Source organism: Lethenteron reissneri, chromosome 52, assembly GCF_015708825.2.
Source record: "Lethenteron reissneri isolate LAM-NWPU_2019-01 chromosome 52, ASM1570882v1, whole genome shotgun sequence".
NCBI classification, from domain to species: domain Eukaryota; kingdom Metazoa; phylum Chordata; class Hyperoartia; order Petromyzontiformes; family Petromyzontidae; genus Lethenteron; species Lethenteron reissneri.
In genome coordinates this window covers 4988610-5015510 of record NC_083830.1, presented here as the reverse complement: position 1 = coordinate 5015510, position 26901 = coordinate 4988610, and the positions used below count along the sequence as shown (strand labels likewise).

The following is a 26901-nucleotide window of genomic DNA, read 5'->3' as shown; positions in this document are numbered from 1 at the left end:
CCACTACAGGCTTGTTCATGTGAAAGAAAATTCACCGATTAGCACAGTGACCAATCACATTTTTTTCAAAATATAATAATACAAATAGACCCCAGTATGGTGACATTGTTATTGTCATGCACGTACAGCCCTTTGTTCAACCCACTTTTTTTTTACCGGGTAAAGCTCACTGAGCTATAATAGTTCTTTTTCAGAAGCGACTACTGGTGGAGTGCCGCTAATACATGTTTTATCTAATTTTGACAGTGACGAATACAGTAATTATCTAAAGCACATTGATATTTCACGGTGTTTTAATCACCTGTTTCACTTACCTAGACACACGAAACAAGTGTGAAATACAGTTTGATGTTTACCTTGACAACAATGCAGCATAACGCTGTACGCCTACCAAAATGCATTCTGGGACACTTGAAATCTGTGCACGGGTGATTAACAGCCTGTGACCTCTCACACTTCAGCATCGCAGAGAGGAGAGGATTACTGTTAATCCAGCAGTGACGTATCACTAGATAAGTTATGCAGCGGCCGTTCTATTCTTGCCTATGGCAATCTGTTCAGGAGCGGATTTTTCTCCGGGTCCTCCGTTTTTTTTCCCTCCACATTTTTAATAAACATCACACGTTTAGAGTATTTGGCTATGGCTATAAATGTCCACGCCGCCACCTCGTTCAGCCATCATTTGTGGCCAGGTCACTTCTGAAAAAGAGCTATATTGCTCAGTGGGCCTTACCTGGTAAAATAAAAATAGTAAAAAAAAAGTGAGAACTAATGTCGCTTTCTGCCAGCCCCACCAGAGTTCGTGGAGTTTTTGTGGTTTTACGATGCGATCCATCGTTTGGGTTGCTTGACCACAATACAGCGGCTGCCACCCCTAATTGCACCAACAATGAACACTTTGGTATAAGTTCAACAACAACGACTGACATCTTAGGAGTTTGCTTGAGCAAACCTCCATCCGCCCGATGAACATGTTACTCCACAATTGTATTTTAATTACAAGTGCAGTTTGTTTCGCCGACCGCTGCTAAGCATCTACGTAAGTACACGCCGCTCTGTGAAGACGAATTTGCGCCTTAGCGACAAATGAATTGTTGCCCTAAACCAAAATCCACGTCCGACAACCCCCCCCCCCCGCCCCCCAAAGGGAGTTGGTAGTGGTGTCGCTGTAAACACCTCCACGTGAACACTGGACATTTTTGGTCCCCAAAATAAAATGTAAAAAAAAAACACCTGACTTTTGTCAACACCAACTGGGAGCTGCCTGCGTTCGTTCATCCGATCGCTTTTGTGTTATGACGGGATGATCGTTCAGAACGGGTGCTCTCTGTCCACATTATTGCAGGCCCGGAGACGAATAGATTCAACAGCACAAATCGGAGGTTTTCTTTCTGCTGTTTGGGAGCACACATCTGCGTGTCGTTAAATGAACGCAGCGACCATCCTGAATTAATAACACGAACAAGCAGACAATATTCCTTCGTCGTAAATCAAGCACTCCACGTAAAAATACGCGAGCATTACTTGCACAAGCCATCGGCCGTACGCGCCTTCTGGTGCTGCTTAATTACAGCAGCAGTGGACGCGTGTCCACACACACTCAGACTCGCACAGAGATCCATAAACCCACGGTGAACACAGATCGCACGGACTCATAGACTCGCACATAGAGACCCATACATAAACCCACAGTGGACACAGATCGCACGGACTCAAGACTTGCACATAGACCCATACATAAACCCACAGTGGACACAGATCGCACGGACTCAGACTCGCACATAGAGACCCATACACCCACAGTGGATACAGATCACATCTGTATCCACTGTGATTTCTTTCGAACAGTTTTTTGTGTATTAGTTTGTCTTTCCCTTGCACCTCCGATTTGCAAGGTTGCCTCAACATACATACAAAGTTGACGTCACATTTTCCGAATTCCGATGAGCCACAGCCAATCACAAGTGCCTCATTGTTCATCATAAGTGACTCGGATTAATCTGTACAGTAGGGATTTTTTTTTAAATGCTGTTGTAAATATGAAATTGTGAATAATTAGCAGCTATTACATTATTAAGTCGATGGTCGAATTCGGCCCAGTGTCCTCTTGAACCAATCCTTCAAATGTGGGCAACGTTTGGCAAATGTCTGCGAGGGTGAGTTTAGAGAATTTTGCAACCGAGTGGGGACGGTGGGGTACAAGTAGGTAGGGCAGCGAACTTGAATAGGTAGCAGAGGTCACAACCGGGTACCCGATACCCGTACCCTACCCGATACCCGACTACCCGTACCCGGCCGGGTACGGGTAGCCGTTTGCGACCCTGGTGCGGCCGGGTACGGGTACGGGTAGGCCATGAGTCTCTGGTGAGTAGCCGTTTGTCACTCATTTCGGGTAGGGTACGGGTAGGGAACGGCTACCCGTACCCAGCCGGGTACGGGTAACCATTGCGACCCTGGTGCGGCTGGGTACGGGTACGGGTAAGGAATCAAAACCCGTTTGCGACCTCTGATAGGTAGCGAACTCAAGTTACCCGAGCTCTCGCCGCCTGATCAAGCTCGAGGCAGTTCGAGCGAATGGCCGTCGCCGTGTCCGATGTTCAACTTATCATACCTCACTTAGGATTTGCCTGGGTGGGATGGGGGAGGGGTTAGTTTTATTTGCAGGTTCTTGGGTGATTTGTTTACCTTTCTTGTACTTTGCGCTGCTATCGCGTTTTTACACGCTTTCATTTAACTCAATGTCTGTTGTTGTATCTTCAAATCTTGTAACTCAATTTTAACCCACTTCCCAATGTGATATTGACTGCAAACTTGGTATACTTAAGTCATACTGATGACAATACTATATTCTATCATAAAAATAAAAAACATATTTTTGAACATATATGTTATATTTCGGCTTGGGTCTAATTGTCCACGCTCAACTGACGTTGGCTGTAATTAGCCACGGTCCCTTACGTTCTGGCAAGGTTCGGGGCCACTTCCTGGAGTCGTGGAGTTCTTCCATTGCGAGTACATTTCATAAAAGTGTGTTTTTAAAACAGTTTTTTCAAATATTACTTATTTGTATTGTGTTGGTGTTGTAACGTCCTTACCCCGTTTCCCCTTATTGGCCATCTGTGAATTTTAAAAAGAGCTTCATAGCTCATCGGATTGCTCCAGTATAGATACAAAACATATTCAGATTCTGGTCGCGAAAAAGTCTGAAGCCAATGGAGGAAGAGGAGGAGCCGTGTCGGTCCGAATTTCATTGATACGTTGGCCACGCTTAGAGAACATTTTCGGAAACTTGACAGCCTTGTTTTGGTTTGGCGGAGGATAAATGACTATAATTTTGGCATAAATCTACCCACGTCGCCGAATTTCAGTCTACCCACGTGGCCGAATTTTTAGTTGACACGGGGTGGGGGAATGTTCCCCTTGGGCCACAGACATTTACTGGACATGTGAGAGAGAAAAAACGCTTCATAGCTCATCGGATTTCCCCCAGTATAAACGAATATTCCGATTCTGACAATTCTACCGCGTGGGGATTAAAATCACCCCCCCGACGCACAATATGGATCGGCAGTGTGGGGACATTTACACCCAGAAGTGGTCAAGAAACCGCGTGCGATGCAAGCTTGTGGCAGCTGCCCCGTGTCGCCTGCGCTGGTCACGACCCACCACCACCACCATCGCCCGCGCGTCTTTCACCGTCAAATTATCTGCGACGGCGACGAGATACCGGACGTGGGCGGGTGGGCGGATGCCCGTGAACAAGGGCTTCGCATCTTCTTGGTTCTTTCGGTAAAGTCACGTAGAAGGAAAATAATAACAATAAAACATAATAAAATAATTCTCACGACATTTAGGCCACAACGCAAGCAGCCGTCCTCAGGTGAAGAACAGGTCTGTCGAGGAGACAGACCGAAACGTCGTGAGAATTATTTTATTATGTTTTATTTTTATTATTTTATTATTTTCCTTCTACGTGACTTTACCGAAAGAACCAAGAAGATGAATCCCTGCTGCAGTCACGAAAGCTTTAAATCGAAGGGCTTCGCAGCTTGTGAGATTCCCCCCCCCTCCCCCCCCGGTATAAATAGTGTCCGATTCTGGCGGAACGATGCGATTGTCCGTCCACCACGGCACGGCTCGGGGAAGGCTTTTCCACTCTCAAAGGCAGCTCGGAAACTGATGTGTTGGGGGTGGGGGCGGTGTGAGCGGCTGCCTACCGCTAGTGCGTGTGCGTGTTGCCCGCTCGGGCTCGTGTTGTTTGGGTGGGGGATGGGGTTCGGACGTTGCTGGGGGTTTGGTGGTGGTTGTTGTTGGTGGTGGTGGTGGCGAGGAGGAGGGTAGGGAGAGAGCGAGGAGAGGGGTAGAGAGAGAGAGATGGGGGGGGGGGGGGGTGACCCAAATTTCGCAGCCAGTTTGCGAGCAAAGTTGCCCCGTTGGGTTGGAGACGCGTTGGACCGGAGATTTTCCAGCGCAGAGGCACGCCAGGAATTTGGCCCGGCCCGACCCTTCCTTTCACCGTCGCTGGGCAGAAAAAGCTGAGAGCTTTATAGGGTGGCAGTTAGTGGAAGGGGGGGGGATGTGTGTCTGTGTGTGTGTTTTTTTGTGTGTGTGCGTGTGGGGTTGTTGTTTTTTGTTGTCTGCCTGCGAGCGCGCGCGCGTGTGTGTGTGTACGTCTGTGTGTGTGTGACTGCACATGTTGTATATTTGAAACTGCCGAATTCTCATGTACATGCTCCACGCTTTGTTTGACCTTCGGGTGGGAGGGGAGTGTGTGTGTGTCTGTGTGTGTCTGCTCGCCTCCCGCGTACTAACGCCACCGCGTGTGCTGCTTTGTGCGCGGTGGGTCTCGTGTGTGTACGCGCCTGTGTTTGCGTATAGGGGACGGGTGGAGCTGTCGTCTTTGTGTGCGTGTGTACGAATTTGGGGGAGCGGTAGTGTAGCGGTTCGCGCGCTGCGGTACGAACCCGGCGACCCGAGTTCCATTCCCGCTCACGAGCCAACACCCAGTGACGATCATCTGAACCGGTACCTGGGCCTCCCCTAGGTCGACTCAGCCTCAAACGAGTAACCGAGTGCGGTGTGGAAAATAATCGCCACGAGGGAGACAAAGGCGGCCGGGCGTAGTACTGGCTAACCAACCCCCTCGTGTGCCGTGCCGGCTTTCATAGGTGCTCGTGAACAGCACTTGCCCCAACCCACTGTTAAGGCCATACGGGGGATCTTTGTCTTTGTGTGTAGTCGGGGGAGTCGGCGAGGTCGGTGTGGCTTTGGGGTAGTGGCAAGCTGCTGAAGAGAGGCGAAGGAGGAGAAGACAGAACAGGGTGGGGGGGGGTGTCGCAGTGGTGGAGGAAGAAGGGGGTGGGTGGATGGGTCCTGGGGTGGGGGGGTGGAGAGTTTGCACGGAGTTTTTTTTTCTTGTGTAGAATCTCGGAAACAAGGCGACCCATTGTCCCTGGCGGGGCCGGGATTGTGTGGGTGCAGCCCTGCACCTGACGGGGCTAACCCCAGCCGCATTCCACGAGACCACCGCATTCACATGCAGCCAGCCAGCCAAGGCTGCTGCTGCTGCTGACCTGCCTGCCGCTGCTTCTGCCGCTGCTGCATCTTCTGCTGTTTCTTCTTCTGCTGCCGCTGCTTCTGCTGCTGCTGCTTCTTCTGCTGTTTCATCTTTTTCTGTTTCTTCTTCTGCTGCTTCTTCTGCCGCTGCTTCTGCTTCTGCTGCTGCTGCATATTCTGCTGTTTCTTCTTCTGCTGCTGCATCTTCTGCTGTTTCTTCTTCTGCTGCTGCTTCTTCTTCCGCTGCTTCTGCTGCATCTTTTGCTGTTTCTTCTTCTGCTGTTTCTTCTTCTGCTGCTGTTTCTTCTGCCGCTGCTGCATCTTCTGCTGTTTCTTCTTCTGCTGCTGCATCTTCTGCTGTTTCTTCTGCTGCTGTTTCTTCTGCCGCTGCTGCTGCATCTTCTGCTGTTTCTTCTTCTGCTGGTGCTTCTTCTGCTGTTTCTTCTCCTGCTGTTTCTTCTGCTGTTTCTTCTTCTGCTGCTGCTTCGTCTGCTGCTGCTTATTTTTCTGCTGACCTGCCTGCTGCTTCTGCTGCTTCTGCCGCTGCTTCTTCTTCTGCTTCTTCTTCTGCTTATTCTTTTGCTTCTGCTGCTTCTGCTGCTGCTGCTTCTGCCCAGACGAGAATACAAGCTATTCACTATTTTTTATTTGACCACGTAAAGTCCCGCTGAGCTTCTGTAGCTCTTTTTTCAGAAGCGACCTGGCTATCACAAATGATAGTTCAACGCAGTGGCTTGTCAAATACTCTAAACGTGTTTTTATGTTGATTCTAAATGCGGAGGGAAAAACCGGGAGGACCCGGAGAAAAATCCACGCGACCACGGGGAGAGAGACACGCAAACTCCAAATATACAGCAGCAGGCGTCAAGGTTGGGATCGAACCCACGACCTCCTGTATACCATGCGAGGTAGTTAACATATCCTAGCCACCGGGACCCATCTTATCGCGCTCAAAAAACGCGACCTATCTTCGAGATTTTTTGTAAAATATTTTTGTTTTTAATTAGATTTGTTTTTCTCTTCACAATAACAAAGGCCCACGCTGCAGAACGCCGGGCGACCAGAATAAAACAGCCGCACATGGATCTACGCCAGGCCCCATGTACACGACCCGTCCTGGGTGATGGCGGGCGGGGGGCGGGTTGGGGGGGGGTACAGACAACCCGGGGGATATCTTCGAGATTCTTCAGAGGCACAGGAACTCCCCCCCCCCCTTCTTTGGGATAACAACACATATTACCATTCGTTATAAGCCGAAGAATTTGTGTCCATGCAATAAAACATTTTTTTGTAAACTACTTCTTTTTTCTGAACGTACGTATGTTTTTTTTTTGTAACCGTTAGGCTTTGCTGATGTTGGAAGGATGTCTCGGTGGATCGCGTTTTTTTATTAATATTTTATTTTCGCAAACATAACTTAGGTGAACTGGACGAGTGAGCAGTGGCTGCGAGTTTTCCGCTCGTCGCGGCGGTGGTTCGGGGTCATGGGAAGAAGCGTAGCGCCGTGTGTGTGTCAGTGTGTGTGTGTCTGTCTGTGTGTGTGTGTTTCAGTGTGTGTGTGTGTCTGTGTGTGTGTCTGTGTCAGTGTGTGTGTCTGTGTCAGTGTGTCTGTGTCAGTGTGTCTGTGTCAGTGTGTGTGTGTCAAGTGTGTGTGTGTAAGTGTGTGTGTGTCAGTGTGTGTGTGTCAAGTGTGTGTGTGTCAGTGTGTGTGTCTGTTTGTGTCTGTGTGTCAGTGTGAGTGTCTGTGTGAGTGTCAGTGCGTGTGAGTGAGTGTGAGTGAGTGACTGTGTGTGAGTGAGTGTCAGTGAGTGACTGTGTGTGAGTGAGTGTCAGTGTGTGTGTCAGTGTGATTGTCAGTGAGTGTGAGTGTGTGTCAGTGTGATTGTGAGTGTCAGTGTGTGTGAGTGTCAGTGTGTGTGAGTGAGTGTCAGTGTGTGTGAGTGAGTATCGGTGTGAGTGTGTGAGTGTACATACATGTACATGGATGTTTAATCAAGTACAGTACAGTTAACGATTCACTCATCATCCGTGTCATGATAAATACGAAAGGTGCGAGCTGGGGGTGGACTCGTTCCTTGCACGGGCGATGCGGTTACCACGCCGCCAAATTCACGTTCGCGTGATGCCGGGGTGGGTGGGTGGGGTGGTTACCCGACTGCCGTGCGTGCAGCGAAAGTCCCGAGTCATACCAAGGTGCGAGTGTGAATTCGCGTATGAGCGGGTCCGCGTGCCCCAGAGGTCGCAAACGGGTTTTAATTCCTTACCCGTACCCGGCTGCACCAGGGTCGCAAACGGTTACCCGTACCCGGCCGGGTACGGGTACCCGTACGCTACCCGTACCCTACACGAAATGAGTGATAAACGGTGACTCACCAGTGACTCACGGCCTACCCGTACCCGGCCGCACCAGGGTCGCAAACGGGTACTTGCACCCGGCCGGATACGGGTAGCCGGGTATCGGGTACCCGGTTGCGACCTCTGGCGTGCCCCGAGACCTCACTTGTAATTGATTAAAACCAGCATGGCAACAGCGCCCCCTACTTGGCGGCAGACCATTGCCGCCCGTGCAATGCAGGGAATACTGACGGCCCCTGGTGGCCATTTAGTGCGGTCCCCTGACGTGCGCCCCCTCTGCCCTTCTGAAAATTAATTTTTAAAAAGGGGGGCTCTTTAGGGCACCGCGGGGGCGAGATGTTAACTACCTCGCCTGGTATGCAGGAGGTCGTGGGTTCGATTCCGATCCTTACGCCTGCTGCTGTATATTTGGAGTTTGCACATTCTCCCCGTGGTCGCGTGGGGTTTTCTCCCGGTCCTCCGGTCTTTTCCTCCCCACATTTCAAATCAATGCGCGTTTTGAGTACTTGGCTGCTATAAATTTCCACGCGATAAGCCACTTCATTGAGTGATCATTTGTGGCCAGGTCGCTTCTGAAAAAGAGCTAAGTGGGCCTTACCTGGTAAAATAAGAAATAGTTTATAGTAGTCTATAGTTTGTAGAGCTCTCTGTAGTTGGAGGTCCTTTCGCCAGCGGTGGCATGACCGAGCAATTGCAGGGCAGCGCCTTTGCATTTCTTAAATATCTCTCTCCGGTTTCCTTTCCGCGTGCAAGCACAGCAGGTTCACTTAAGGAGGGGTCAGGGTTCAGCCGAACACGCCGATGCAGGGACCCCTCCCGGAAAGAGGCCCCCACCCCTCCCCACTGCCCCTCCGAGACTTGGTGAACCGTTTCTTGATTAACAAGGGACATTATAATAACAGTAATCGCGGACGATTTAACTCTGAACAAATTGGCTCTGTGCGCAACCGTAGCCGTCCGTTACCAGTTCACCGCTGGACGAGGGCCTAACAATTGTGGGGCGCCGTGTTCTTTTACGTCTTTCCCAGGAGCTGCGCGATCCCTCCCAGTCCCACGTGGCCTCATTTCACGGCTTCATCATTTGCCCTCGCTATTTGCTCGTGTCTCCCCGCCTGCCTCGGTGTGTACCAATGTGAGCGGGGTTTTGTTGGTTAGCGTATTCTCTGGTTTATAAAGACACTGGGTGATAATTGTTTTTTTAACCCTTTTATCTGGCAACAAAACTGACACGAGCTCTCATACTCTGATGGTGCATTGTCTTTGAGTTTTGCGCCTTTTGGCGTCATCTGGTCCAACACCATGTGAGACTAGGCTCTAAGCAAAGCTGTCTCGGGTGTGGACCAATCAATTTCAAGGACGGTGTATACATTATCAGAGTTGTGTTTTTTGTTTGTATTCCGACCGCAGGTATTGTGGTCAATGCAAACATGACTCCTTGTAAAAAAAGTGTCAGTTTTGTTGCCAGATAAAAGGGTAAAAAACCAATGATCATATTTTTCTACTGGCAAAGGAGGTTCCAATGTTGTAGAGACAGACACTGGGTGGTTCGTCTTATAATCCGGAAGACGGCAGAGGCTAAATGGCAATAATTTTAGCCTAAATCTACCACGTGGCCGAATTTCAGTCTACCAAGTACATTACCAGTCAGGGGGAACTGCCACCAGCCTGCCAGAAGAAACTATCTCTCCCCATGTTATGTGTTTATGTTGAACTTCTTTCACACCGTACATAGTCACCCGTGCTCATCGGAGGTGCGGTGGAAAGGACAACAAACTAAACGCACAAAGCGGTTTTAAAGACGTGAGTTTTCAATCGAGATTTGAAAGTACATAGCTCCAGATGTGTTTTAAGCAGTCTGTCTGTAATAATCTTCCATAAACCGTCTCTCCTCATATACAAAGCGGAGCATTCATCACCGTCTTGTGGAATGCTGCACTCCGTTTTAGTACCGTATGGTCCCACTTTATAAACCACGGTAATTTTCTTCCGCCAGCGTCCAATCTAGATTGCACAACTTTACATTTTACACCTCGATTCTCGCTTCCCCAGTATGAGGGGGCGGTGAGGTGGAGTGGTGGCGTTGCGTCATAATTTTCCGGAGCGTCTTATATATCCGGAGAGTACGGTTCGCGGCTCACGTAAAATTCACGCCGCTCGACAATGCGTTCAAAGCACACTTTGGGTGTGAGCCGTGCGCGTCACGGCAGCGCCGTTGCTCAGGCGGTGGAGCTGAGAGGGACGAGCCTGGTTCACGTCACCCTTTGCCCTTCCGACGACGTTACGCGTGCACGGTAAATAGTGGTGGCGTGCGTGCACGTCATCGGTTTGTCTCTTCCGATTCCGTTTCCGACGACGTGCGCGTGCACGTCACGCCGGAGTGAAAACTGAAATGAAATGACTTCGTCAGTTCTGGATTTGAAGTTTTCGTTACTGCAAGGATCCATACTCTTTGGTTCTTTCGGTAAAGTCAGTACTGAGGCTCCCTCACAAGGCCACGCGGGCAGGGCGTGTGGCAAAGTTTGGCGCCGGCTGTCGCAGAGTTTGCCGCGGTCGTGTCGCAACGCTTCTCCGTGGTGAGTAACGACGTCTTTAAAAACAGCGGCGCTGAGCCGGGCCTCTTGCACCTTCCCGAGATTCAGCGGTGGACGGGGACACACCCCCCCCCCCCCCCCCCCCCCCCCCCCACAGCCTGCAGGACGTCTTGGAACGGGGAGAAGGGGTTAACGGAGCATTTCACCTCCCCCACTGCTCGTAGTCGTGGGGGACCTCCCCACCGGCATTGGAGAATGCTGGCCTCTGCCAAGGAGTGTTCACATTTCGCCGAACATCGGTACAAATGCTCCACAGCTGTTTGCACTCGGTCCTCATGGAGACAACAGTTTTCAGGAAAGTTCCCGTGACGTGCGCCGTTCAGGCGGAGTTCATGGGAATGTTTGGGTCGGTGTTACTTGGCATGTTCTCGCGTGATGTGCGGCGATAATCGTTGTTGATTGTGGTTGCGTGGAACGCCTTTGCGTTCACACCGGCGACAAGATCAATTGCCCATCGGGGACCAACTCGAACCATCCGTGCATCCCTGGTGGATATAAAATGACGAGCGCTTCGTGGAAATTTTCTCCTACGGTGAGAGTGACCCCTGCCATATAAATGTGGAATTTCCGTCACTAAATATTTCTGCCTGGCAGAAACCAGGCTGAGAGCGCATCCGAGCGGGAATGGTCGTGTCGGTGAATAGGTTCCGAGCGGGGGTGGTGATGACGCATGTGGGAAATGGGTTTGTACGACCCAAGCGATAGAAACAACTTCTATTGTTCACATCTGTTACTCCACACCTCCAGCCCCAGGGATTGTTGCGAGGGACGCGTGTAAACGTACGTGTGCGCCTTCTCACAACCAAAGCTGCTTTTTACCGGTCGCATGGTGACGAACGAGCCTGCTCCACCGCATCGTCCCCGCATGCCTCGCACCCCCCGTCATTAAATATTCTCCAGTTATGAATACTGCGCACTATGGACGGGGTTGACGAACCGACCTTTGATGCACTGCCATCTGCTGACTTGGCAAATCTCTACGATTCGCTCGCCTCCTAGATGGCGGAGCAGCTCAAGATAAACATGCCGCGAAATCAACCGTCGAGTTGGGATGTCCTATATTTTATGAAGTAGAGTAATCAAATACCCTCCTGATTGCCGATGATATTACTCGGCTAATCGGATAACATTTGGGGGGGGGAAAAGTGTAACGTCTGTTGGCACGTGTGCACCTGGATGAAATGTGATGTGGGCGGGGCTTGGTGACATCATTGACACAATCAGCCAAGTAAAACTGGGTGTGGCTTGTGCTGGGGGTTTCCAGCCTTCGGGAGTATGTATGTACGTACGTTGAATTTCTTTCGCACTGCACGTAGCCGACCTTGCTAATCGGAGGTGCGGGGATGGAAAGGAGGTGATGACTGGGCGGCCACTGTCTTTAAAAGGGTGGCAACGCATTGTTAATAGTCGAGCCTCACAGCAACAAGCACCTGGATTCGCTTCCTGACTCGGGTGCCATTGCGTGTGGAGCTTGTACGTTCTCAACCTGTTCGACGTGGGTTCCCTCTGAGTGCCCCGGTCTTTCCTCCCATAGCTAAAAGCTTAAAAAGAAATTTTTATCATTGGACCAAACATTCACAAATACTGACAAATTTGACTTGCAAATTACTGAAGCGGGGATGACACACTGCAGCATCGCACCATCGCAAATGTGCGATCCTAACAACAACAACCATTAAAATAATAACAAGTTGTACGAACAGATTATCGCAGATAATAAAACGTGCACGCTGTCAGGTTATGCTAGCCCAGGGGCCGGCAACCCGCGACCTCGGAGCTTCATGCGGCTCTTTGAAGGACTACTTTCGTGGCGTTATTTATCAAGGGCCCACCGTCTCGTATTCACGCTGCAATTGCGGCTCTTGTCGTATTTATTTTGTTGTGAGCGAATTGAAAAAAAAAAATGGCTCCTTGTTATTTTGGTCTGCCGACCGCTATGCGATCCAATGTGAACCTAACACGGGGATTGGCTGTCCTGGCTATTTCACATTTAAAAAAATACTGCAATGTGGGAACGATAGTGGGGGGGGGGGGGGGGGGGGAAACCTTCCTGGGGGGGGGGGACCATCCATGGAGATGCCCTGGCTGAGCACGCGAACGCTGGCGCCTCTCGCTCCTTACGTAACGCAGCGGTTGCCATTTCCGTGAAAAAATTGAGGAATTCCACGTGGCTCCATTAAAATCGCAGGGCAGGCCCACGGTCCAACATTGAAAAACTTTTGGTAAGAAGAAAAAGGAAAAGCCCGTTGCCACAATTGCGATTTCACCTAAATATTGTGACGATCCGATATTTGAGATGCAGATTTTAGATAATAACCAGGCGAAGGTGTTTGGATAGTTTTCGTAGGGGGGGCCCTGGGGGTGCCCTCCCCAGCCATGTCCGTGAGCCTTGGTGGGGGGCGGGGGGGGGGGGAGTGGGGGGGGGGGCCACCGTTGAGACCTCCCCTTCACGCCATCGGGTCCTTTGCGGGGAACCTCGAGCGACGACGCGGTGCGATCTCTTCACCCGAATTGCCGAGTCTTGTCTGGTCTGGTGCATTCTGAGTTTATTTGTATTTTTCTGGAGTGTTGACATTTCCACGCCTACAGCGCTCTGTGGTCCTTCGGTGAAAGGCGGCGTTATAAAAGTTGTTGTCGTTGTCGTTTGGAGGTAGAGTTGCGACGTTAACAAGTGGCGCAACAATGCGGGGTATGGCCCACCGCATGCTCGCGAGTCATTTTTGCTTCCTGTCAACATCCTGGCATTGCCTGGCGATCGAATGAGAGGATGTATGTGCGTGTGTGTGTGTGTTTGTATGTTGAACTTTTTTCACACTGTATGTAGCCAACCGTGCTAATAGGAGGTGTGGTGATGGTCCGTGAGCAGCCCCAGGTTGAAACGTTTTATTTTTTTTTACCAGGTAAGGCCCGCTGAGCTGTATAGTGACCTGGCTGTCACAAATGATAGCTCAATGATGTGGAAATTTATAGCAGCCAAATACTCTAAACGCGTGATGTTGATTCTAAACGTGGAGGGAACAACTGGAGGACCCGGACAGGAATCCACACGACCACGGGGAGAGAGATACGCAAACTCCAAATATACAGAAGGCGTCGGGGTCGGGATCGAACCCACGACCTCCTGTAGACCAGGCGAGGTAGTTAACCTCCCGACCTGTGGACACGGGAGTGGGCGTTATTCATGGAGCGACGGACGATGATGACGACGACGTCGCTTGTTGTTTTGCGTGCGCGCTGCCGTCGTGCGTTGTGCCGGACGCAGGCATGTGCGTCAAGTGCAACAAGGGGGTGTACGGCTCCAGCCAGGCATGCCAAGCCATGGGCAACCTCTACCACACGTCGTGCTTCACTTGCAGCTCCTGCGGTAAGCCCCCCACCCACCGCCCCACTGCTCACTGCTCCCCACCCCATAGTGCTGCCTCCTATCACCACACAGTGCTCCCCACCACCCCACAGCGCCGCCCCCCCCACCACCACACAGCGCCCCCCCCCCCCCACCACCACACAGCGCCGCCCCCCCCCCCCCCCACCACACAGCGCCCCCCCCCCCCACCACCACACAGCGCCGCCCCCCCCCCCCACCACCGCGCAGTGCCGCCCCCCCCACCACCCCACAGCGCCGCCCCCCCCCCCCCACCACCACACAGCGCCGCCCCCCCCCCCACCACCGCGCAGTGCCGCCCCCCCCACCACCCCACAGCGCCGCCGACGTTGCCTCGGAGAGCAATGGTGACGTGCCGCTTTTCCCGGCACGTGTGCGTTTTTGAGATTGTTTTCTTGGGGGGGGGGGGGGAGAGCCATCGTTCAGCTGTGGATTTACAGAGGGCTGTCATCATTATTTTATTCAAGTGATAAGTAGGCGCGTGGCGCGCGTCCTACGAGCACCGTTGTCAGTCTTCGCGTTGTCGCGTGATGAATGAGGAGGCGTGCACACGAGTGAGATCCCTCCCCGCCCTCGTTCACGCATGCACGTACCCACGTTGGACTTCTTTCGCACCCTACGTAGCCGACCGTGCTAATCGGAGGTGCGGTGGGAGGATAGGGGGTGGGGAAGGACAAGAAAACGTAGGTATCGTGTGTCTGTTCCCATTCACTCGCTAAGCCCCTTGGTTTCGGAGAGTTCGCCTGAAGGCACCGCTGCGAGAACAGACTACGGGCTCGGTGTCATTGCCCGAGGCTCAGACGGGCAGACGAAGGGCCACCATTCAAGAAATAATTCGTGCGGATCGGCTTCAACGCTTGTCCTTCAGAGCTATCATTTCAGAGGGCATCGGCACGTTGCTTTTTTGTCGTTAATCGTGCTTGTGCGCCGCTGCCAACGCAGCGACACTGAAAAATTCGTCACATTTCAAGGAAGTTTTTTTTTAACAGTGGACCTTTAAAAAACGACAGTTTTTTTTCTTCCAGTTATTGTTTGTGAATTGCACAATCTTTTATTCCAACTTGTGAAATCCCGTCAGAGGGGGGGGTAAAGGAGCGTGTTTGCGCGGAACTTTTTCTCGGCGTTCGCCTCGCGCCGAACTCTGGCCGCCAAAAAAAAAGTGCTCGACCCCGTTTGCGACTTCCGTTCGATTGGCCCGCTTTTTTTCGAAATGCGACCGTCAAAACATTTCACGGCCTCCATCGTGCAAAAAACTCAAACCGTTGAAACCTTTGAAAGTTTTTTAAAGAAAGAAAAAAACAGCATTGTGAGCCGATTTTGGTCGAGAATACCGCACAGCATTTTCAGCCGCACTTTTCTAGCAAAACTAGTTTTGTGTTGGGGGATGAGGGCTGGGAATGAGGGGGGGGGAAACCTCAGAGCACTCAAATCCCTCCTGACGGGATGCAAGTCGAGCGACGATGCCCACTATTTATACGTCTATATGTTTTACTTGGTTAGACCCCACTGAGCTGCTCTATGTAGCTCTTTTTCAGAAGCGACCTGGCCATCACAAATGCGTGGACATTGATAGCAGCCAAGTACTCTAAACGTGTGTCGTTGATTCTAAAATGTGGGGAGGGGGGGGGAGAAACCGGAGGACCCGAAGAAAAATCCATGCGAGCACGGGGATACAGAGAAAAGAGAGACGCAGACTCCAAATATACAACATGTGTTGGGGTCTGGATCAAACCCACGACCTCCTGCATACCAGCCGAGGGAGTTAACATCTCGCCACCGGTGCGCCCTGCACATTACGGAGATCAAGGGGGGGAGAATGCTGTGAGTGAAAGGAACTCCCCGAGGCTACCAAATCGCTTGGCACGTTTTCATTCTTTCTCTTCTCTGTGAGGAACGCCCTCCTTCTCCTCCTCTGTGAGTTTTTTTTTGTTTCACGTTGCACGGCGCGCGAGAGCGAACTGATGCGTCCTGACGACTCGTCGATTGGCAGCGAATGCGTACCCCCTTCACGGAACGCACGGACTTGAGTGGGTGGAGGGATGGTAAATTGGCGAGGGACCGCACAGTGCAAATTCGACGGCACGAAGCATTGGAGGAATCCGTCGCACATTTTGTTTCGGTGTTACGCAAGGCAAGCAGGGGCGGTGGAGGGGGGGGACAGCTCACTGATAAATCCACGGGAGTGGGCACCCATTGTGGTCGGTGACCTCAAGAGAAGATGCTAGGATTAGTGTAATTGGAGCAAAACACTCGACACATTGATCAGCAACACTGACCTTAAACAGAAAAACACGCACATGTATAATGATGAAGAGAGACACTGGCCGAAACGTCGGCCATTATATTTAATCTTTTTAAGGCCTCAAAGTTGTTGTAGACGAATTTGTTGAGTTTTTCTGTTGTGTTAATGTGCAATAATGACAACGCAGACGCGTCGCCAACTAATTTGTGTTGTAAAAGCAGATCTTGGGAGGTCATGCATTGATTTTGCACGTCTCCTTCCGATACAGTATTAGGGAGCCACTGAAGCAGCAGTGGCTGCTGTTGATGCCTTGGCTGGGCAATGCGCATTCACATTCCCACTTTAACTGGTGGTCAAAAAAAAATCTAAAAGCCTTTGCCAACTTCCTAAACCTTGAGTCGAGGCACATTGATGAATGAATCCTTATGGGTGTTTGTGATATAAATTGTAATTGTTTACGGCTATAGCGATTCCTGGGAAGCATGCCGTAGGTTATACGCAGAAATAATTTTGAGGATATACTCGAGGGAAATATTGTCGACATCTTAGGATCATTTTAAAACCTTGTGCTTTGAAGACAGATTTGAATCAAAAGTTACGTAATTTCATAAATTAGTTCCTGCCCTATGATTCACTGTTTTTTCCAAGTTTCCGCGTGGTTGTCAATGATACTTAATAGGGATGGGTTTCCGATGAAAAAATTTCAGATGTTGGATTTTTAAGGACATGTTCAGATTTTGGATCATTTTCATTACGCGATAAATTTTATTTAACTTCGCTTCTCACTAAGAAAAGTCACTGGCACACGACCCCAATTATGGCGGAAAGCACGGAAGTGACATCATATAAGTGACATAATTTCCTGTGACATCATACTTTGGGATAAATCTGAAACAAATAGTTTTTTTTCCGTATCATCCAATACTTCATATCTAGGTGCGATTTTCAAACCTTTCATCCAAAAATCATGAACACATCTCTAGTTAAAATATTAAAATATACTGACTACAATAATTAATTGGCACTTATTCATGTGAAAGCTTGTACGACATTCATCAGGCAAACAACATTTGTAAGAAGCACTGAATTGGTCTGCGTATATTCCCTAGAACATTCATATTCGCCTGGATTTATTTCCCATGGGAAATTAACACAGCGACTGGTCAAGTGGCACCTCCTGTTGGACACGTTGAAAGCGTGTTCTCTTCATATTAACGGCGCAAAAATACGTTAAAACCTTATTGAAACTCGGAATACTTGGTCAGAGAGAGCCTTTCCCTTTATGGTGGGAGGATGCCGAGCATACCTTAACTAATTATCTAATAATCTATAAATTACCATACATATGTATGTATGTTGAACATCTTTCGCACCGTACGTAGCCAACCGTGTTAATGGAGGTGCGGGAGAGATCGGACAAGAAACTTAACAAAAAATATCAACAGCACGTGTTAAATTCCATACTCGACACCTACCACATTCGTTTCACGTTTATTTCCTATTTCGTTTTGTAAATACAATCTTAATTAGTGAAACACCGAGCGATGTTTCCGGTTCCTTGAGATGTTATGCCGAGGTTTGACCGCATCGTTTTTATTGTGTCACGTTTTCTCCCCCACACCTGGTAACAACTTCACACGTGTTCTGATTTTTCGTTTGATTCAGGTCGGACACTCCGGGGAAAGGCCTTCTACAACGTGACTGGAAAAATATACTGCGAGGAAGACTATCTGGTAAGAACACATTTAGAATCAACGTGCGCGTATTTGGCAGCTCTAAATGTCCACACGGTAGACCACTTCGTTGAGCTATCATTTGTGGCGAGGTCGCTTATGAGAGCTACATAGCTCAGAGGGCTTTAACTGGTAAAATAAACAATAGTTAATAGTTATGCAGTGGTAGGGTTATTCGATTATCATAATAGTAAAATATTGGATCCATTTTGTCTGTGTTGATGATTGGGGGGTGTTGTTTGACCATACTTCCCCACGCCGGTCAATGCGGGTTGGCGAATCGGTGGGTGGGACTGGTTCAGATATCCCTCGCCCGCCGCCGATGTTACAGACATGGCCGGGAGTCGAACCCAGGTCCCACCCGGTTCACAGGTTCGGCGTGACAACCGCCTTAAATTTTCCACCGCTCGACGCAATCAGGATCACGCGGGTATTATTTGATGCGCAAGACACGCTGTTGCCGTGTCTTCCCCGTTCGACAAATCGGTTTCTGTTTGACGGGGAATTGAGCAATCCGCGGGGCGGGGAAGGGATGCGTGGTCGGAGAGGGGAAAACGACGCGTGTGCAGCCCGGGCGGGAGATGAAACTGGCGCGTGTCGTCATCGCGGAGGAGGTGGGCAGGCGTCGTCGTGAGAACACAGTGCGGTGGCGAATGCCGCCGCGTGCATCGCAGAGACACGTCGCCTGAAACCCCTTTCCCCATACAGAGACGTCTCCCGTTCGGTGCTGAATCACTTGAACGAGCGAGCGGTTCGGTGTTACATTTTATCACTAGCGAGGCGTAGCAGCGCCGTTGTTTTTAAAGACACCGCAAGAGAACTTTAGCGACGTGACCGCACCACCACCGCCGCCCCAGACACAGCCAGTTAGGAAGGGTTTGTCACGTAAAAAAATGTACTATTTAGTTTGAGTACTTGCGATGTTTCTCTGGTGATTACAACCAGCCTCATCAGGCGTATTTGCCAGAATTGTTAAGAAGTATTCCTGTTTCCGGTCTTAAATTGAATGAGGTGATGGTATCACCTTACTCTTTTACATCTGACACCGTGACGTCAAAGCGCGTGGCCCCCCAATGCGGCGGGCCCGGGGCAGTTGCCCCGATCCGCCGCCCTCCCTAGGGACGGCTCTGCCTGTACTATTATCATAATGACAAAACCTGGCTGGGTGGTGCACCAGAGGCTGCGATCGAAATCCAGGTCAGAGGTCGACTCATCCCTCTGTGGCCGCTACAGTGCGTACTACTTTGTGGCACGTTGACAACGATCCTCGTGCGGATGGACCGCCTCCCACACACAACGGGGATGTGAATTTCTGTCGCTGAGCCAGGGCTGTAAAACCGGAAACAGGCGCCGGTCCCCCGCGCCCAGCGACGCGGGAAACCGCGTCGACTCGCCGCTTCGTAGTTGAACGATCTCCTTGTGCTTTATTCCCACAGTACTCGGGCTTCCAGCAGAGCGCGGAAAAGTGCTACGGCTGCGGACACCTCATCATGGAGATGGTACGCGGGGCGCGGGCCCTCGGTCGCCGGTGTACTGCTCCTCGTAGCGAACAACCGCCACTGCAGTCACAGCTATTCTGTTCCCCCCCCCCCCGCTGGATAAAGGCCTCCCCAAGACGCCTCTTGGCCGCGGGAAATGTTGGTGAACCCGGTACCCAGGATCGGTTTAGATTGTCAATGGCAAAGGCCCCTTTGAGCCAAGCAGCTCTGCCACAAGGACGACCGCAGCCCAAGGCAGCCGCAGGACGTTTCGCTCGCGTTTGTTACCACAGCGGTTGCCCCGTACACGCGGGCCCTCTGATCTGCCACTCTCTCTCGTCCCTCTTGTTCATCGCGCTACCATCTCGCGCTCATCTGCGCTATCTTCACGCCTCGGCAAACCGGCCACCCACCCCCTCGGCTAAACCGCGTCTCTCTCGGCCGTTGCCGGCGGGGGCCGTGGCTTCGGCGGGCCAATCGGAAAGCCTCTCCCGGCCCGCGGGCTGTGCGGTGCAGCGTGTCCCCGCGGTGATGTAACGGGAGCTCTGCGTCTCCTCCTCCTCGTGCTCTCTCAGATCCTGCAGGCGCTGGGGCGGTCGTACCACCCGGGCTGCTTCCGCTGCGTGGTCTGCAACAAGTGCCTGGACGGCGTCCCCTTCACCGTGGACGTGGAGAACAAGATCTACTGCGTGCGCGACTACCACAAGTACCGTCGCACGGCACCGCTCACTTGCACGCACGCAAGCACGCACAAAGACAAAGGTCACCCGTAGAGCCCGAACAGACTTTTTGGGCAAGTGCTGTTAGTGAGTAGCACCTATGAAGGCCGGCACGGCACATGAGGGGGTAGGTGGCCAACACCAAAGCCCTTTGTCTCCCAAGTGGCGATGTTTTTTACACACCACACCAGGTATTCATTTGAAGCTGAGTCGACCTATGGGAGGTGCAGGACTGGTTCAGATAACCGTCACTGGTGTTGGCCATGCGCGGGAATGGAACTGGGGTCTCTGAGTTCGTAGCGCAGCGCGCTAACCGCTACACTACCGCTCCCCCACACAAAGACGAGTACAAAGATCCGACATATAGCCTGAACAGACTTTTGGGGCAAGTGTTGTTAGCACACACCTATGAAGGTCTGGCCAGCACCACGCCCGGCCGCCTTTGTCTCTCCTAGGGTTGTTAAACGGTCAATGACCGAGGGGGGGGGTGATCGATTTCCACGGGAATTTTTTCAAAGTAAAGAATAACGCCGATCGGTTGACTGCAGCTGGGCTGCCCTACGCCTCCGCGTGGTACAGTTGGCCCCCATTTGTTGGTTATTTAAAAAATGGTTGTTAAAAATACACGTAAAGAACGTTACAAAACTATCGCCGGACGTTCTTTTCGAATGCGTAAACGATGAGGGGAAAAAAAAAATCCCTATCGTAACGGCAAAATAATTGAGGCCGGGAAAAATACCAAGTTTCGAATGACATGTGAGAGGCACTCGGCATTACGCGGAACAAGCATCAGAAGTTGCCCTGCACTGTGGTCCTCTCGTCTTTAAAAACACGATCACCCAACCCCCTTTGAATGATGTGTGTTCACGCGAGGGAGGGGAACGTTTATACGCGGCTGCCTAGTAGGGACCGGACCTCATCGTCGCGTATGCTCGGTGCAGTCTCGTTATATATTTTTTTATTTTGCATATATATACTCGCTACCCGGCTTCGCCCGAGACTTGGATCCACCACGCCCGGCCCCCTTTGCCTCCCCAGTGGCGATGTTCACACACCACAGCAGTTACTCGTTTGTGGCTGAGTCGACCTAGGGGAGGCTCAGGACCGGTTAAAATAATTGTCACCGGTGGTGGCCGTGAGCGGGAATTGAACTCGGGTTGCCGGGTTCGTAGCGCAGCGCGCTAACCACGACACTACAATGCGTTACGCTTCCACATGCGCGGGTCACGTGACAGATGTGACGTCACAGTTCACTTGCCATACAAAAAATATATGCATTATTGAGCTCCCCCCCTCCAAAAAAAGTGTATTTTCATAATGTTTGAATGGTGTACAGTCTGGAAAGTACCCACATGGCAAATTTCCAGTTTGTTGCATGTCGGGAAGTACGCTAAACATTTTGAACAGACACACATATTCACAACTTTGCCTTTTATATATATATATATATATGGAGATGGAGATGTAATGTGTTTTTATTTAGCCACGCACACACGTCCGGTACAACGTGCAGGGGGCATCAGGGGGAGGTGGGGGGGACAGAAAAACCGTGAGGGTAAAGGGGGGGAAGCTCTCCGGCGCTTGCAACAGATGTCGGGATGGCGAGGGGCAAAAAATAATCCTCAATGCCCCCACCCAGAGGGGGATCCTCCGGGGGGGGGGCAGGCGGGGGGGGCAAGTAGGAAGGAGTTTTAGCAGCGTGCGGTCGTGTCGTTATTAACGACTTCAAAGGATTGGGATCGCCCGATGAGCTAATTGTCTATTGTCACGCGGCTCCCCCGGAAACGTGGCGCAGTGGTCGGTGCACTGCACTTGCGTGGGTGGGGGGGGGGGTGCTAACATCGGTGGCAAAGTGATTTCTGAACAGGTCTTGAAACCCCCCCCCCCCCCCCCCCCCCACTTTGCCTCCCTGCACTTACCAGCATTGTAACGGAGTGAAACAACCTCCATGATAGGCATAGGCAAAGGCGTTCGGAGGCATTCATCCAGCAGTGGATTAGCCAAGGGGCTGTGTCTGTCTCTGATGCAACCGGCGTTGCATATATACACACACGCTCGCACGGCCTTATGTCCCATAGGAGATGAATAGTATTGACGAACTCCACGCGGTGTTGTGTGCGTTTAAGATGCGCAGATGAGATGCGTAAACAACATGAGTTTTCCCACCTGATGATGATTGCTTGTGTTGCAAGCAATCGTCGCGATTTACTTTATTTTATACCTACGTGACTTTACCGAAAGAACCAAAGAGTATGGATTCCTGCAGTCACGAAAGCTTCAAATCTAGATTGACATGAGTTAAACTTATTATTTGGCAGGGCTGTTGCTGCGTTTGGCAGTACGGTGCACAAGCACACATCAAAGCCAACTCAACTCATTCGTCAATAACACGGCCCATGAAGTAGGCCCATTGCCCGCGACGTCGCCTGTCCTACATATATGTATAGTTTTTTATTTTTTTAAAGGCTACACAGTGTTGTTATTGACGAATGTTGACGGGTTTTTTTTTTGCTTCGTTTCTGAAAGGACGCTTCCAGCAGCGAAAGATGCAAGAATGTGGTTGGGCCGAAAAAACTGTCTTTTCTCCCCGAAGCTCTGAGGAATGTGTTTGTAACCGATCCGCTGGGGCTGCTTGAGAGTGGAATCTCACCCACCCTCAAGTGGCCTTCAGCTCTCCTCTCCTTCACAATGGGGAGGCCCATCCCCAAGTGCAGTGGTGGTCGGCTCCATATCCACCCCCCCACCCACCCACCCATCCCCTATTGTCATGGTGCAGGTGCAAGGTGGTTTATCCCCCCCCCCCACCACCACCACCAGTGTTAATTGCTTTCAATACGTTACAGATGGTTCTACCGTGCGTCCGCGATAACGGTGTTGTGCGTAGGATATATGTCATCTGGTAACGGTGACGTCAACGGCAGAGCGTCCGTTACCCGGTTCGCAATCGGAAGATCTGAGAATTTAAATCCAGGTTGGGGGTTGACTCAGCCCATCATCGCTCCGGGAGAGGGGTCGATAAAAAGAGTACCGCTTTGTGCCGGCCGCATGCTTACGAGGCTGGAGACGCAGATTGCTCCTCGTTTTGGTTCGTGTGCTGGACCGTGCGTCGCCTTGGCTCACGGTGTTACGGCTTTCTGTCTCCCCCCCCCCCCCCCACAGGATGTTTGCTCCGAGGTGCAACGCCTGTGGCCAGCCCATCCTGCCAGCCCAGGTAAACTAATCGATAGTTCAAAAGATAACAATAATCAATTACACTTATAAAGTTCCTTTCTGCAAGGCGCCGTACCGTCACGTGTAAATAAATAGCTCGTTGGACGAGGGGAAGAAGAAATGTAGATGACGAAAGGATGTTAATCGAGGGAGCGGAGAGTGAGAGAGAGTAACGCAGAAGTCGTCAACCTGCGGCTCCGGAGCAACAAAACCCAACACAAAAAGCAGTTCCAAAGAAATGGGTTTGTCAGGCTAGATGATGAGTGGTTCTGAGTCTGGGGTGCACGCACGCCCTGGGGGTGCGAGATGCCCTTTCTGAGAACCAAAGGGGGATGCAGGCTGCAGTCAAGGTTAAGAATGACTGATTTAGATGATTTAAAAGTGCGTAGCTCCAGTGGCTTCCTAATATCGGAAGGAAAGAGCGTTCCAGACGGCCGCAGAAGCGTATCTGAAAGCGCGAGATGTTTTGGCTGGCTCTTTGAGCATGTTCACCACAAGTACGTGTGGTTAATGCAGACATGGTTCCTTGCAAAAGGTTTATATTTGGTGTTTGAACATCTTAACACCTGTGTTATTGCCAGAAAGGGTCAAAGCTATTATTTTTTAATTATTATTATTATTTTTTTACAATGTTTACGTTGTTCACGCACATTGGTGGCTCTTGAAATATAGAAAAAAAAATTGGGGTTTTACCGAATTCGAAAAAAATGCCTCCTGTTATTTTGGTTACCGACCCCTGCAGTTGACACTGTGGCTGTCTCCAAATTTAGAACACCCCACTGGCCCTGGTATTACCCTTGCTGGTAGCACATGAAAGGTCGTGAGGCTCAGCGGCGTTTGCGGCGTGTGTGTGTTGATATTCGACGATTGCCGCAGCAGTTACCGCAGTGCCGACCCGAGTTCGATTCTGGCTCACGGCCAAACACCAGTGACAAGGTTATCTGAACCGGTCCTGGGCCTCAACCTCGGTTGACTCGGCCTAAAATGAGTACCTGGTGCGGTGTGTAAACCTCTCCACTGGCGAGAGACAAAGGCGGCCGGGCGTGGTGCTGGCCACCCGCCGCCATCGTGCGCCATGTCGGGCCTTCGTAGGTTGCTGCTCGCTAACAGCACGTTGACCCCCTGCAGTCTGTTAAGGCTACACGGGGGAATCTTTGTTATTGTTTATTGAAGGTCTCTTAACTCTCGGTGATTTTTCGAAAGGGCCGCTTGTTTGTGAACGTGTGCCTGCTCCTTGTCGTGTTGGCCCAGGACACTGAAGAGACCATACGGGTGGTGTCCATGGACAACGATTACCACGTGGAGTGCTACCACTGTGAAGTAAGTGAAGTCTTCGTTGCCCTCGAAGTTTCACGACGGTTCAGTCGTGCATTCACTTAAACCCCCAGAGAGTTGTAACCCCGTTTTTGGCCTGACGGGTGTACGTACGTACGTTGATCCTCTTTCGCACCGGACGACGATATTACATTCACACGGCAAGTTGCCCTCAACAGCGGAAACGTAGCGGGAAACGTCGGGCGTGCTCGGCACGCCAACGTTACGTCACTGTTCCTACGCGCGTATTGTCGCGTCTGTACGCTCGTTTGTTTCCAGATTTGCACGTATGTGTGGATGTATGTACGCATGTTAAACTGCTTTCACACCGTACGTAGCCAACCGCGCTAACCGGAGGCACGGAAAAGTCTGTGTAAAGGTTATCGAGCAACTTTTCGCAAGCGTTACGAGTTGTTTTTTTGAGTTCACTTTTCGGTGCATCCCTCTCGGTGCGTTGGCGTGTCGTCGATGCACGTCGAGTGCGTTTGTGCGCTCTGCCGACTTTCAAAGAGAATATACAGGGTGCTTCAAAAACACGTTAACACTTAAATGGGACTAGTGTTTTTAATGGGAAAAGAACGGATAAGACACTGTGACATGATAACAAATGTACGTTAATGTCCCCACGCGCGCCTGGAATCCTCTCCAGGTGGTCTCCAGGGTCCGGAGGCACATTTCTTGTGGTATTGTTGCAAATTCACCGGCGAGGATTGCGGTTTAAGTTTGGCCACTTGCGGTAGAGGAAGACAAGGTCCGTAATGTCTGGCAGGGGCACAATATCCTCCACCCTTTGAATGAATGTTCACCGTAAGGTTTCCGTCTTGCGTGCTGTCCGAACGATGGAACGATTAGTTTCCGTCGCTCGTCTGAACTTACTAGACGACATTTAAAGCGGTGGTTTTAAGCGAGCTTGAATCTGCCGATGAATAATAATAATGTTCAATTTAACTCTTAACGGGCAGCACGGTATTGGCTTACTCTGGAAGAGAGAGGCGCGAGGGACCACAAACGAGCGTGAAGGCAGCTAGACAGTGAGCCCGGCACTACTGACGGTTGCCCAATGTCTGCCGTCCTCCATATACGAAGATCTTTCAGCCAGTCAATGAGTTTTTGACACGTTGAAACGAGTCCAGAGTTAATGCTCGTATTAAACCAGCGCTGCTGCTGAGGAAATTCGACTCCCGCAGGGCTGTGCGGGTAATGGCACGGTTAAAAAAACACTATCCCTTTTACATGGAAGGACGAAAGTGGCTAGGGGTGGGGGGGCCAGCCGCATTGTCTGTTTTGTGGCGTTTGAACAGGGCCGCGCGTGAGTAATCGAGAGTGAGAGACACAAAGCCGGGTCTCGCGATGAGAGACGTTTCGCTAATCGCAGAATGCACGGAGGCGCAGGTGCAAGCGAGCGTTTCAAAGAGGTGTGGCTGTGGTTCTGGAGGGGGGGGGGGGAGCGGTGGCGCAGCGGTTAGCGCGCTGCGGCACGAACCCCTGGCGGCTCGGGGTTTGATTCTCGCTCACGGCCGAAACCAGTGTTGAATATCTGAACCGGTCCTGGGCCTCCCCTAGGTCGACTCGGCCTCAAATGAGTACCTGGCACAGTGTGTAAACATCGGCACTAGGGAGACAAAGGCGGACAGGTGTGGCGCTGGCCACCCACCCTCTCGTGGGCTGTGCCAGCCTTCATAGGTGTAAATCGCTTAATAGCACTTGCCCCAAACATCTGTTAAAGGCTATACGGGGCATCCCTGCCTTTGTGATTCTGTATCCGGGGCAATTTGTAAAAATGTTTGCTTTGGGCCGCACAACAAACGTCGTTTGACCTGCTGGTGAATGTGCGCGTGTTGTTGTGTGTATTATTGTATTGTTGTGTGTATTGTTGTATTGTGTGTATTATATTGTTGTGTGTATTGTTGAACGTGCATGTTGTTGTGTGTATTATCATGTGTATTGTACTCTTGTGTGTATTGTTGAAGGTGCGTGTTGTTATATTGTTGTATTGTTGTGTGTATTGTTGTATTGTTGTGTGTATTGTTGAACGTGCGTGTTGTTGTGTGTATTATCGCGTGTATTGTACTCTTGATAGGCAAGCAGCTCACGCTGTCGCTGCAGTTGTAGTCAGGGAAGCGGCCGTCTCTTTCCGTGCAGGCATTCGCTTTGCGATGATGAAAGCGGCCGCCGCCGCCATCGTCATTGATCCAGGGGATCTGTGGGAGCTGCCCAAACGCGCCCAACGCCCCAACATTCTCCTCATTCCGTTTGCGCAGCCCCCCGCCCCCCCTTTTGTTTGCCGGCCGTTTGCTCCTCAAAGTAACGAGGAAGGGAGG

At 51.0% G+C, this 26901-nt stretch overlaps 2 protein-coding genes across 2 annotated transcripts in view; both read left to right on the top strand.

Annotated features, from left to right (window-relative positions):
- The window catches only part of LOC133355844 (cytochrome c oxidase subunit 4 isoform 1, mitochondrial-like), a 554855-nt gene that overhangs the window by 490046 nt on the left and 37908 nt on the right, over window positions 1-26901 (top strand). The window lies entirely within an intron of this gene.
- LOC133355801 (Wilms tumor protein 1-interacting protein homolog) overlaps window positions 1-26901 on the top strand; it is a 74175-nt gene that overhangs the window by 38006 nt on the left and 9268 nt on the right. Inside the window, exons 4-9 of the mRNA XM_061573172.1 lie at window positions 13765-13866; window positions 17792-17859; window positions 19296-19358; window positions 19913-20043; window positions 23216-23267; window positions 24518-24586. Coding sequence (XP_061429156.1) covers window positions 13765-13866; window positions 17792-17859; window positions 19296-19358; window positions 19913-20043; window positions 23216-23267; window positions 24518-24586 — 485 coding nt within the window. The remainder of the gene's footprint in view (window positions 1-13764; window positions 13867-17791; window positions 17860-19295; window positions 19359-19912; window positions 20044-23215; window positions 23268-24517; window positions 24587-26901) is intronic.